The sequence below is a fragment of the Falco naumanni genome, chromosome 3, assembly GCF_017639655.2.
Source record: "Falco naumanni isolate bFalNau1 chromosome 3, bFalNau1.pat, whole genome shotgun sequence".
Taxonomy (NCBI): domain Eukaryota; kingdom Metazoa; phylum Chordata; class Aves; order Falconiformes; family Falconidae; genus Falco; species Falco naumanni.
Window position 1 is genome coordinate 44725846 of NC_054056.1, and position 14151 is coordinate 44739996.

General features: G+C 36.4%; 1 protein-coding gene across 2 annotated transcripts in view; it reads right to left on the reverse strand.

The window, feature by feature from the left end:
* The window catches only part of GALNT1 (polypeptide N-acetylgalactosaminyltransferase 1), an 82021-nt gene that overhangs the window by 31373 nt on the left and 36497 nt on the right, over nucleotides 1-14151 (reverse strand). For both annotated transcript variants that reach the window (XM_040586697.1, XM_040586698.1), the window contains exons 3-4: nucleotides 13534-13763; nucleotides 6658-6832 (exon numbers count right to left, since the gene is read on the reverse strand). In XM_040586697.1, coding sequence (XP_040442631.1) covers nucleotides 6658-6832; nucleotides 13534-13672 — 314 coding nt within the window. In that variant the 5' untranslated portion in view covers nucleotides 13673-13763. The remainder of the gene's footprint in view (nucleotides 1-6657; nucleotides 6833-13533; nucleotides 13764-14151) is intronic.

The window sequence follows — 14151 nt, forward strand, 5'->3', positions numbered from 1 at the left end:
TCTTTCTAAGCAGGTGACTTGAATGCAGGCAAATCCTTTATTCTTACTTAAACATTTCCATCCAGCCTGCTTAGTGTCTCCCTTCAATAGTGTTACATAATTTACCTGACATCAAGAGTATGAAATTTTCCTTTCTTCTGATCTCAAAGATTTGGATATAAGAAAGGTCGCATTATCTCATGAGTCAAGTAGAAATCTTCTTTAGACCCTGGAAACAAAATCCAAAATGGTCCTTAAAACCATCGTGGTTACAGAATTCAAGCAGAATTTCACAAAAATAAGCAGCTGCAGTTGGCTGTTTTCCTTATCCTGAAAGTGATCACAGGAAAGAACCTCTTGACAGAAGCAAAGCCAATTCTGTCCTCAAAGACTGAAATTGAACCTTAAGTCCTCTAGACAAATTATTTTCCACACTTGACCTATCAATTTCAAAAAAGTTCAGGATATGGCTGCTCATCCAAAATGGAAAACACTCTTATAACTAAGAATGAGATTGCCAAGTGTTTGCATGTATATACAGACACACATATGGATATTATGTATGTGTATATATATGTATGTTGAAATATAACCAAAAAAACCCCACCCCAAACCAGTTTACAGGAAGCAAGCTGATTTTTAAGTGACTTTTTTCCCCTCTAAACTTTCTCTAGGAAAAAGATTTATAGGTAATTTCTTCCAGCTAACTCATTAAGTCAACACGAACAAGAACATTTCCAAATGTTGACTCTACAGTGGGTCAGCAACAAGCTATATGCACCACAAAAGCCAGATGAAAAAATATTCCTGCTTGAAAGAACCGTAAAGTCTTTAATGCCTCACATGCTTCAGACTTTGAGCATGACATTGCTGAAAGTTACATTGCTAGTCATCAGATTAGCAGATTTCCTTTACAGGTGCCAGGTTAATTAACAGTCTAGATTTCTAGCCTGTACCAAAACACTGAATAAACTTCTGAAGTCTTTCACCACCTATGTTGACAACTTGCTCTTTTTTATTATCTTTTATGTCACTATGACCTGAGCTAAATGAATACCAAAAGTTCACAAAGCATATCACAATTTATGGAGCTATTTAAATCCCCATGATCTTATGGGGATTTAAAAAAAAGAAAAAAGTGTGTCTTAATACACACAGGGTTTTTTCCCCCCATGTTTCACCTAATCTGGTGCAACTGCAAACTTCTGCCAAAAACAACAATCCCACTTTAGACCATTACAGTTTTGTCCCATCCCCTTCTTTACACCAGATCTGGTAATCACAGAGCTGCTGTGTGTTGCCTCAGTTTGCTGATTCAACAAAACATACTTTTTTCTCTCTTTGGTGTGCAATCCTCCATCCATCCAGTGAATGCCAAGGCCACACAATCATCAGATCAGTATGAACAGAAGCAGTGAGAACACTCCGTTTGGCTGCAGTTCACCAGATTATATGTAGTATAAAACCGCCCCCTTAGCTATTCTCCTGAATTAAAATAATTAAAAGCAAAAAGAACACACTATCAGAACCCTCACAGAATAAATACTTTAAGTGCTGCCATTTAAAAACCCCATAAAATGTCACACATCTGAGTTGTAAGAGCATATGTAGCCTTACTAGTTTTACTATGAGTACATTTACTCAAACTATTTTCCTCACACAGGGATTGTGTAAATTTTATGAATGTGTTCTATTACAATTTAACTGTAGTATCCTAAGATATACAGCAAATCAGTTTGTTCTGAGAAGTTAAAAATCCAAATTCCAGTGTATCTCACACATACAATTCAGGTTTAAAAACAACATATTTTTAAAGTACATGTATGAAAACCAGATCACAGTCCCATGACTGAAAAGCATTATATTGTATCATATAATTAACAGTGCCTAAATCTAAACCTAAATATGGTTCTTTCTAAGCAAAGAGACGACAGAATTAGTCATATGTTGGACTTACTCAGAAAGGAGCCCAGCATAACTGCTCTAAACTCCACAACATTCATTTAGTTTAGACTTAGAAAAAAGGCTTAACCTCAGAAAAAAAAAATTGCCTGCTTCCTCCCAATTGTGCAAGTAAGCTTGGCAGCAGGAACTGAGCAGCATAGTTTGATTCAGCAAAAAAGTCTTAATAATGTCCTAGTTAAACATTAAGGTCTTAGTTAGAGATCTGCATCTTATTTTTCTATTAAGTGGCTGACGTCACAGTTTGTATGAACTTAAGAGTCAGTTCACTCAAATATGGAGGGCCACCTGGCTATAAGCTCTGATTATGCCCTAACACTATTTATACCATTTGAAACCCAGCTACCTACTTCCCGGATACAAACAGTTTGAGAAAAGGACAGTTAAAAGATCCCAAATGTTATGCAGAACCGACTGAGGTATAATAAAATTTTTGACACCCTTAACTCTGGCAAAATTATACCAAGTAAGGGGGGAAAAAAAGACTAGGAAGCTCTTTTATGTGAATTTCTACAGAACCTGCAGCCTTGGGGAAAAGATTGTTAAGGTATTCCAAAGCAATCCACACTCCTCCTTGCTGCAGGTCTGCTTGGGAAAGCCTATCATATTGCCTAGAAATCTCACCCTGCAAAATAGGACCCCCTCCTAGCTCAGCATCATAAACTCCAGTGTAGACCAGAGCTTAGATGAATGACAGCATTCTGTCCCAGCTACGCCTCCATTGTTTCCAGCCTTGACCACTTGTACCTGGAAAAGAGCAGCGTTTTGAGATGCTCTTTTCTAGTTTAAAAAAAGTCAGAATTGGGCTTAAACTCTCACACCCGGGACACAAATGTCTCCTTAAATGTTTTACATATTCCACAAATTATTAAATAATGAATACAGCCTGAAAAGCTCAGCTTTAGAACACAGTACTCATTCTTAATTTTGCAAAGCAGCTTCCAACTAACCTCAAACAGCATTGAGAGTAAAACCAAGTCATATGACACATACAAATGTCATGCATTTAACCACAGCATTTCCAGCCTGAATACCAGTCTAAGACACATACACACAGCTGAACACCTCTTCTAGTCACTGATACCTATTTTATTCATTGCCTGCCTCACCCCCAGTAAATTCAAGGCAAGATTCCAGTGTTCCTAATCACTCATCTTTCACTTTGCTGTCATGTCAAGCCCACAGCTACATATTTTCCTGGCAACTGTGAATCAACTCCCACCTTGATGACTGATTCACAGATCAGAATAAGACATGCTTACAGAAATTATTCTATTAACAACTTGCTATCCCCAGCTGCTTGCTGCCCTGCAACAATCCCCCCAGAGGCTGTGGCCCTCTCAGTTACATTAGTTAGTTACACTAACATACCCCAGTCCAGATTCCGGGAAGTATCCAGACTAAAAAAGTTACTTCTGATTGAGCTTTTTCTCTTAAGCAAATCATTCAGTTGGGATAACGATAAGAGTAGGTAGAATAAAGCTCCCAATTACAGACATAAAATGACTAGCAATTCTGGCATATGTCAATGTTTTTAAAGGTATCTGTGTGCCTCAGTAATTTTGTGCCAAATAGTAAAAATAAATATAAATCTGTTAATACAACTGGGTTACAGCTCAACAGAACACAGTTTTCAACTTCTGTAGATGTCTCATACTGAGGAGTTCCTTGAGCTGGAGAAATGCCTAGAAGTTATTAAAACAGCTCACATATTTGTTCTTCCAGTAAGGAAACAACATTTCTTGGCCAAAACATAAATACGATGCCCGGAGTGGGTCGCCTATAGACATTAACCTATGAGCACTCGAGGACTGAGCGGACACACAAATGTGCTTGCCTTTGCACGGATGACAGGGGGATTTGGCAGAACTAGAAATTAATGTGAAGTATAATGCAGACTTCAAAAGCTGCTCTCCAGCCGAGAGGTTATGCCACCCCCATTAAATACATGTAGCAAATTGGTCCTGGCACACCTGATTCCACCAGCTTTTCAATGATGAACCGTTAGGCAAAACTTTTACAGACTTCTGCTTTATAGAAAAACTGACATGCTGGAGAATTATAGGACTTGAAATAGTCACATATTCTCCCCACACTACATTAAAGGAAGCAACCCACAAAACCTGCGAAGAAAATAATTACATGGTTGAACAGCTAAGTATGCCTGTGAACATACCCTGCTTTTTCAAAACCTTGATTGAAAGCGCTACTGCAGCTGTGCTGTAAGTATATAAATGTGGTAAGGAATGATTAGAAATTAGCCATTCTCCTTCTCCCCAAACTACTTCTATATTAGCAGGGATATAGATAGAACAAGTTATAACAGAAGCAACTCCAACACAACGAAGTGTTCCTGACCATGTGAGTATTTTGACTAATCAAACAAATACTTTTGTAAGACAAACATACAACGCCAGAGCATATTTATAGTTTTCACAATTCTGAAAATGGCTATAGTGTTCTTGAAAAGTAATATTAATCCACACATACAGATTAAGATACCCTTGCATTGTAAATACAGCATTGTTCTCAAATCCGCTGAAGAAGTGTTAACACATTCCCTAACTTCTTAATTGGTGTGACCTTATAGAGTACATACTGAAAAGATGACCAAAGGAGGAGCTTTTTGGGGACCATTTCTCTCTCAAAATCTACTAAAAATGTACACAGCAAATAAAAAAACCATTGGCACCAATTCACAAAAACAGAAAATCCAACCCTACCCTGAAACCTTACCTAAAATTTTATTCTGATTCCACTTTCACACGCATAATATAGTGACAGTATTTCTTTCCATACAAATGGAAAAAGAGAAACAAATGCAACATTACTAAATCTATAATGCATATCTTACTGTGAAATACAGTAAGTGCAGAGCATAGCCAACTGTTCAAGACAAAAACTTCCTGTAGCTCAACTTGATTTAAAATTGTGATTCCATTTGTCTGCAAAAGCTTGAGTGGTACTTAAGTAATACATTTTTTAATAGTGTATAACAATTTCTCTTTCCATTTTTGGTTTATTAGAAGTCTAGACTTCGCAAAGGTTATGATTAAGTCAACTTTTTAGACCCACAAATTTATTTTTGTATCTTTGCACTTGCACTATAAAAATGGTAGAATACATACGTGCAAGTTTTACAATATGAATGCTGATAAACAGATGATGTTAATTTATTCCATACTTCCAGGGTCATAATGAAAAATTACTCATGTTTACCTTCCACATAGCCAACTGTTGTAACTATAATTTCCCCATAGTTTTGTTAATTCCTTCCATTCATCTCTTCCAGAAAAAACCATAAAGAAATCACCCCAAATTAGCATCCCAGGTTTGGCAAGTCTCCAGTGAAACTTAGGATTTTTCTCACGAGTAAAGCAAGTTGAGAATACTAACTACAAGTCCTTAACCAGTGGAAGTAACCCCTTTACAGTGAGGCAATTTCTTATTCTGTAGAGTGTGATAGAGGGGGCAGACACTACACATGAATCTGCATGAATGCCAAGGGATATCATTGCCAAGTTACAACCACAATCAGAGCAGTAACATGAGAGAAAAGGAATAACCCCCCATAACATGTCAGTTTCAAAAGAAAACCCTGCAAGCTCATGATTTGCATTCTTCCATCATACAGAGAAACAGGCAAGTAGTGACCATAAAATCTGACTCATATGTCTGAAAATCAATTGAAAAGTTACACTAATTCAGATTATGAAATCAATATTTTGAAAAATATACGGTTCAATTATTAAGAACACCTGCACTACCAGGAACTTTCACACTACATAGAATCACATTCATTAAAATAGATGAAAGTACCTACAAACCAGCTCTTTATCACTCACTAAAAATGAAAAGTGGTCAGAGCTTCATCTCATTCTTCTAGTATTATCTTCTGAGGTAGGAAATGAAAAGAAATTAATCCAGCAGCTTGGCCTTGTATATACAGAAGCAACAGCAAAGCTTCTAAAGAAATGGGGTTTGTATAGCATCTGATTCTTGCAAGAGAATGCTGATAATTGATTGGGAAAATCTTGTTTCATGAGCTTCATTTAACTTGAGAGTCCCTTTCATAAATGAGAGGGATTGAGGGTGGGGGGAGTCATCAGCTACCCTGCCACAGTAGCCCCAGGAGACTAAAGCAATCTTAGTTTTATTTAAAACAAGGCTACAATTTTCTTTTTAAATTACTTATGACTCAAATAGCTCTGAAAGGATCAATATTTCAGAGGCAAGATCAAACCCAAACCAGATGGATATTAGAAAATATTATAATACAAACTAAATGAGGCTTTGCACATTTCATTAGGTAAGAAATTTTTAAAGTACTTCTCTCATCATCAAACCTTTTATATTTCATATAATTCAGAACTTTAGTTTGCCTCATTACAAGCAGTGCATGAATTTTTCAAATAAGTAATTTTTTTCCTGAAATGCCAAGTCTTAAGTTAACTTTGTTTCCTTCAACCAAATTAATTTCCATTCCCCTGAACAGGCTTCATATTCATAATCAGATTCAAAGTTAAATAATACTGAATAAAACCGGTTTCTGCTGCTCAATCTTATTTTACAAGTAAGTACCACAATAAACAGGAAATCCTCCTACTTTTCACTTCAAAAGTAAGATCTTACAGAACTGAACTCTTGTTTTGGATCATTCTTTGCACATTCTTCATTTAAGTAGAGTACACTTTTAATACAACATAAAGCACTTACCCTTCTAACCTGACATCAGGTAAAGATCTGTTGAGTGCAATCATTTCACTTGCCATTAAATTAAATTGATTTATTTTAAACATTTCTTTCATTTTTTCTTGCTCCTCTTTTGGAATGACCACAGGCTTCCCCATCTCTCCAGGTCCTTCATGTGGTTTTTGTATGGGTTCTGGAACTAAAAATAGATAAAATATTGGTAACTAATTTTATGCTTGTTTTTGTTTGTTGATACTTTATTTTACACTGTAGGAGTGAGTATTACTGTTTATAACAGTGTTCTAACCCCCCCCCCCCCCCCCCCCCCAAGTTTTGGAAGTGAAAACGAATCTTCATATTTGGGAGTTTAACAGAAGTAGTTATGCACTACTCTTGGACACCACAATTCATTTGAAAAAACAGTAAGGGTTTATATCTATTAGCATTATGTCCTAATTGACTTTGCTGTTAAAGTTCTAGAACAACAGACATTTATAATCTAGATTGTTCTTGCACACACAAGCTTTTCAGGAAAAGTTGGATTTTTCTTTATGGGGATTTTAGTAAAGATTCAAGTAAAATTATATCTTTATATTTATTTCAACATTTTTATTTTGACGGAATGACATTGGCATTTACAGTTTAGAAACAATTTCTCTTAGGTTTACTAACGTTATTTTTAGTCAACATCATTACATTTTGGAGTTTAATGTTGCTACTTGAAACAGAAACATTAACATTTAGCATGTTTAAACCGAAGAAATCTTAAATAGCATATATCTGATCAAACTGATGAGGGAGACAGGAAAGAGAAAAGGAATCCAGACTCTTGTATTATTTGGTTTTTTTAAACAAGCGAAAAAACAAATAATTAAAAAATAATTTTTAAAAAACTGTTACATTTTCTTTACAAATACTCATTTATTTTCTCCTGAACTGGAATGTTTTAAATGCCTGAATACTGAATTTGAAATATATTACTACTTTACAAATCGAGTACAAATTTTAATTAAAAAAAATAGTAATTTAAAATCTAAATGGAGGAACAGGAGGTATTTTAAAATAAAGGCACCAAAGCCCTCAGTAATAAGCCTAGCTTCAAGTTATCTTTAATTTGCATCTAGGACAGCACAGTGTAATTAAAGCTTATGCCAAGAGCAAGTCGCCGTGTAAAGAATAAAAATAAAATTTAAAAGAAAGCCCAAGACTTCCAACCTTGCTGAAACACTAAGACTTAATATATATTCTTACTAATAACTGAAACATTTTGCTAGTTTGCATTTAGCATTTATCTGTTAAAAGCACAATGTGTTCCTTGAGAAACTTTCGTTTTCAAGTATTTGAAGCGATTGCACTATTTGCATTAGCACAGTAACATTTAGCAGAGAAAATCCTCCTGCCATAGAGATGCTTTCTTTTTACCAAAATGCCGTTGACTTCCAGTTGAGCTATACAATTCTAGAAGTTGCCAGCCATCCACACATACACTGAAAACTGACAGAATGAGTATGTCCAAGCAGGTCCTGAGCAGACTGACTTAGGCACTCTTTTAACCAGGGGTTAAAATGAGCAAGCAGTTTGCTTTGCATCTTTGCCTCCTAGGAAAGTACTATTGAACCGACATCAAAACTTGCTGATTAGCCATTGCATAACCTTTTAAACTAGAATTTTTGTCTTTTGGAGGTATAAGTAATATAAAAGCATGGTACACAATCAGTCAATTATTTGGGCTTACTTTAGATATTCATCTTGGTTTTATTACGTGGGCTACCATAACTTTTTATTAAGTGTATAGCAATTAGTGTATAGGTTCACTTGGACAGAAAATGATTAAATGATGCATGTTCAACATACCTAAAATGATTAAACAAAAGCTATCAGAATATAGTTATAGTCACCATGATTTTTAGCATTCTGAAGAGTGAATACCATATTTGCTTTTCAGAAGAAAAAATAATTTCCTGTTTTGTTTACACTCCGAGTTGTTTCTTAACTTTGACTAAACCAGTTACACTGAATAGCTAAATTAACCAAAACCACATCTTTCACATTTGCAGATCTTGCTGTTAGATGCTACTTGAGGACATCAGCAAGTTGGATTCCAGGTGTATAAATTCCACAAATTCATCAGCTGAATTTTTAAATTTCTCTAGCAAATACATACTACTTGATTACACATTTTACCTAAATAAAGTAGCCCCCACTTCTGCAGAAAAATCCAGCAACAGCTAATTAGATCCATAGATATTTTATGGAACTCACTAAATGCAAAGACAGGCAAGCTTGGCGTGCAGGCACAGTGATGACTTTCCAAGAAAAGTTAACCATTTTCTCTGAGGTTTCTGCATTTATGGTAATCTGTTTTCCCACAAAAGCATGTAGCTCCATATAAACACAAACCAACAAGATTTTCCCAAAATTACAAATTTTATGGACAGGTAAAACCACAGAGAAGTTTTGTCTCTTAGACACACCTCAGCCTTTACAGAACTAGACTGATTTTTTTTATGAACAGTTCCTCTTTTCAAAAACTGAATCTGTGTTTTATATCTTGAAGCTGTTCACTTTTCTTCTTAGGAATTTTTTATGCAGATGAGAATATTCAGAACCAAGTCACAACTTAAGAGATCCATCATTACCAAAGAGCTCAAAATTCAGAACACGAGGCCTTAATTGGCACTTGACAAAAATGGCTGGTCCTAGTTTAAATTTGTCATTGCCCCAAGAAAAGAATGTAAATAGCAAGTAGCTGAGATAACAAGACTCTTGCAATACCAATCCTAGGTCTGAAATATATTTTTTTCCCTCCAAGGATTCTAATCATTACATAACTGGAATGCCATTTGAGGCAAAAAAAAAAAAGGGAAAAAGGATGAGTTTGGAAGTTTACTTAGAAACTGCATCAAGTGCCAAAGCTGAAAGTTCCTTTGCAGTCATATCTTTAGGAAGCCTGTAACTGTGGTAACAAAGGACTCATTTGATTTTCATTTAAGTCAAGACCTCTGAGCTGATATACAGGACTCTTACAGAAATAAGATGGAGCTACACAAAAAAAAAAACTTTATTAGTAAAACCACAGTACCACCTGGGCATTTTTTGTTTACAGGAACGGTCCCTTTTTATATAGTTAGAAAACAGTCTGAACTCTTTCTTTAAGTCTAGAACTCGTTTACACTTATCAGTAAGTTCTGATCCAAGCTGTGAAATCTAAATTGTAATGTCAAAACCCCACCTGGAAACAATAATGCTCAACTAGCTATTCTGTGATTTTCAGGTTTAGAAAAAACGACTACATAGCATGGACGACGCTTACTAAGGTTCTGTGATTATCTTTCCAACTCATGACAACCTTTAAACTTACACCAATAGCCTTCCATCAACAGCTACTCTTTGTGAATTTGACTGATGAACCATCAGGAATTATAAAAAGGGAGCCACTACCCAGAGGCTATACCAATAGAAAGAAAATCTGTGACAGTTTGGGCAAGGGATATACACCATCCAGGTCAACTGGGTAGCTCAGAATAGGTGGGACAAACTGGATTGAGCACTGAGGAGAGCTTTCCCCAACCTACTCCCACCTATCTGGAGTGGTCACAGCGGGGAGAAGAGTGAGCAGCAGTACCAGCCAGGACAAACATGGGCTCCCTTACCCAGCTCCCAAGACTGATGCTGGAATCAACACTGCTAGATGTTCTGATCCTGTTTCCACAGGCTGCCTCGCAAAGCTACCCTTGTTGTCTTCTGCCATGGTGGAGGGGCTGGGAGCCTACTGCCAAACCATCCCACACAATTACAGTCACTAGACTGTAACTACTCCTCCTCTGGTATCACTTTAGTTCCCCAGACCTGTACCACCCAGACTCCATGCCAGGCCCCCTTTTCCAGAAACATCTTCATCTCAGCTCTCTCGCTCACAGCCTGGTAAGCGCTTGTTCCTTTTCCATATCACCTTTTGTCCCCTCATCTCCACATTTGCATCATTTCAACTACCAACCCTCAACACCTCTCTGATAGTGGACACAAGGACCTTTATCCCACTCATCTTACATTTCCCCATAATCATGTACGTACATTTTTCCACAGATCCACATTCCTTTACCACTTATTTTGAGCAATTTGTAAAATGTAACGGTGGTATAAATACAATCCAATATTAGATGCATAAGCTGAAGCTCACAATTTAAGATGCCAGTATCCTATGCCATCAATACCTAGGAGAAATTTTTTTCCCAAAGGCAATTTAGACCACGGCTCTTAAGTCTCATTCTGATAAAAGAAACTCCCTTCATTTTCTGTATTAGAAACCTAAGGAAAACATCCTTGTAACTTCAAAAAAGCCTGAACTGTCCAAAATTATGCTCAAAATCCTTTGCTCCTGCTGAAATACCTAAAGACGAATCTTTCCAACTAGGCGAGCATAGCCTAAAATAAACTTACAAACTCTTCAGAAAAACTTAACTCATATGTCAAGTAGGTTCATTAAATGCCATGGAGTTCTTCCACGAATTGCAAAGAGAAGCTATATACCAGAGTGACACAGACAAGAGACTATTAAATTCAGAACACTTACATAATTTATGCTGAATCAAGAAAACTAAATCAATTATGGAAATGAAGGGGGGGTGAAATGTGAAGTGCAAAAGCAGATTTTGATAAAAGCTTAACAGAAAAAATAACTTCAATGTTATCTGAGAAAATTCTAGGCATTCTGAGTGGGAATAAATCCACTACAGACTCTAGTCAGTAAACTACCGGTACAAGCAGGAATATCTAAGATCAGGCATGCAATTGGGTAAAAAAGAAGTGCCACAGTGTCAACTACAACCACAGTTTCTAGCAGACATATTTCTGCACATACCTTAAGAAAAGTTAGCTATTTAAAAAAACAAGACAAATATACAAAACTATACACAAGGTTTTGTTTGGTCAGTTGGTTTGGGGGTTTTTTGTTTGTTTGTTTACAAGCCAACTATAAGATATTAAAAAGCTAAAGGATTTTAATACACACAGGTTAGGGAAAGGCCAGAATGAAGGCTGTACTCAGCTAAGTAAAACTGATGTTGCATAGGGAAAGTTATAAGCTTTAAAAACTGCAGATCTTCCCTCACCTGAAGGATCCCCCCCAATGACTTTGTGTAAAGTCATCTGAACTTTCCACCCCTTCATATATCAAACCAAGTTTGATTTATATATTGACTACAAATGCTGTTTGCCAAAAGCAGAAAAAAATCCTGTTGCAATTCTAAAGAAGCCTGATGTAAGTTATCTCCTTAGCATCATGTAAAAACTTTGTGGGAACCCGAAAAGTAGACTCATTCCTTACCACCACAGTATCAGTCATCATCTTACACTCTGATGTAAAAAAAAAATTCCCAACTTTGGGGGTGGGGGCGGAGGGGGAGAGGTAAAAAAAAGGAAGACTGAGTTCCTATAAAAGACATACTTTCTACAGAACCCTAATTAATTTTCTTTTCACTTTCTTTTCCACTTACTGAAAAAGAAACCCGAAAGGTGAAATGCAAACAGCTGAAAATTTAAGCCCTTTCTGCAAAACTCAAGTGAACTAGAACCTCTATAAAATGTTTGCATGCAGCTGTGGAAACTACTGTTCAGAGGTACTAAGCACAGAAATTCCGCATTTCCTATACATTGTGTTTCCCTGTGGAGATTTATTGGCTTGTTTTCATCATGGGGGAAAAAAACTACAACAAAACTAACATTTCCTAAGCATGTTCCCAGAGTTATTCTATAACAGAGCAATAGTGTTCTTAAAACATTTCAGAAAATTTCCCAAGAAGGTCAAAGTTGTCCATACCAGATGTGAACAGGTGAAAATGTTTTTGTGATGGAAAGCATTAATTAATCTAAAGTACAATTGGCTGATCAGACTTAACATTGAGCATCACTGATTAAGTTTCCTACAGCAGCAGCGAAACATACAAACACAGCTCTCCCTGTGGGAGAGACCCCATACTACAAAATTAGATGCTTCACAAATGAACTAGAGGCAGCAGGTGCCTGCAGTTCTAAATACTTGTGCTGAGACATGGTAGAGATGAGAAGTCTCCCTACACCAGCTCTTTCTCCCATGTGATCAGCTATGACGGCCTCCCTGAAATAAAGCTGGCAACATGAATGGTACTGGCTTTCCAAAAAAAACACATTCAGCTCATCTAACCGGTACCCAAAAACTACCATGTCAGTTAACAAAACCTAAATCTTGTCTGAAGATCTTTAGTACTGAATAATATGGCTCTCACTTCAAAGGAAAAGTTAAGTACATAAGTATGTGTGTATATATGTGTATATACCCCCCATATTTGTCACTTTTACATCCAAGTTTATTCTAGTTATTTTCATATATTTATTTTCATTACAATATTCACTGTCCTTTATTGCTATAGTCAGTTAAATTTTGGCTTAGGTGGGGTTTTGTGGTTTTGTTTGGGGCTTGGTTGTGGGCTTTTTTGTAGGGGAGTGGACGGTGGTGTGGTGTGCGCTGTGGCAGGGCCAGGGCACAAGTAAGTGTGGTCATTGGTTTGGCTTGTTTTACTACCAAGTCTAGTGAAGTTAACAATGCCTTTGCTTCCTCACTGCTGGAAATTTAGAACATGCTTTAGACTATATTAACATAGCTCACATTCCTAAACAGCTTGCTGTTGCATAGTTTTATTATTTTTCCATACACATTCGTGCTTAGAATTCTACATCTTAAGAATTTAAATCTATAACATACATCTCAGCAACGTGCTTATTTCATTCAAACAAACATTGAACATTTAGCAACATCTAAATGCTGATGCAATGCTATATTGTTGGGGCAAAAAAATCAAATGTTTAAAAGGAGTGCAATTTTACATGAGCACAATTTAAAGACTACTCAGGCAGAAAACTTACCATCTCCAGCAGGCAGGCCTCGTTCTTTTTTCTCATCACATTTGTTGCATTCACTGAAGTACAACAATAGAAACATATCCAGAAGGACCCAAACCAAAGAGGTGGCAAGGACCACCTTGCAATATGCAAATTTTTTCATGGCACTTTAAGTCAAATACAAAAATAAAAAAAGTATAAATAAAAATATCAACAAGTTGCTTTAATCCACTTTGAGAGGCCACGTTCTATATCTGGAAAAAAAAAAAAGAAAAAGAAAAAAGTCACAAAAAGTTACCTGAGGCCAGCAGCTAAAGGCAGAATTTTTATCTACTTTTTAAAGGTAACTATTTAATTACCAAATGCTGTATGTATCAAAATGAATCCTCTATGCACGCCAATGAGATTAAGGGAATAGGGTCAATTAAAGCAGCATTACTCTAGTCCTTTGAAACAAAACTAGTGACTAAAACAGAGTGCTCTGCTGAGCCACTGGAGAAAAGGGTAGGCAGGCACATATAATGAAATTAAAAGGAACTCTCTGGATCCTCTGGAAATCAGAACAAGCTAAATGAATGACAAATGACAAATCAGGAACATCTCAGAAAGCAGGGTATCAATCTGTGCTGCATGAGGCCCATG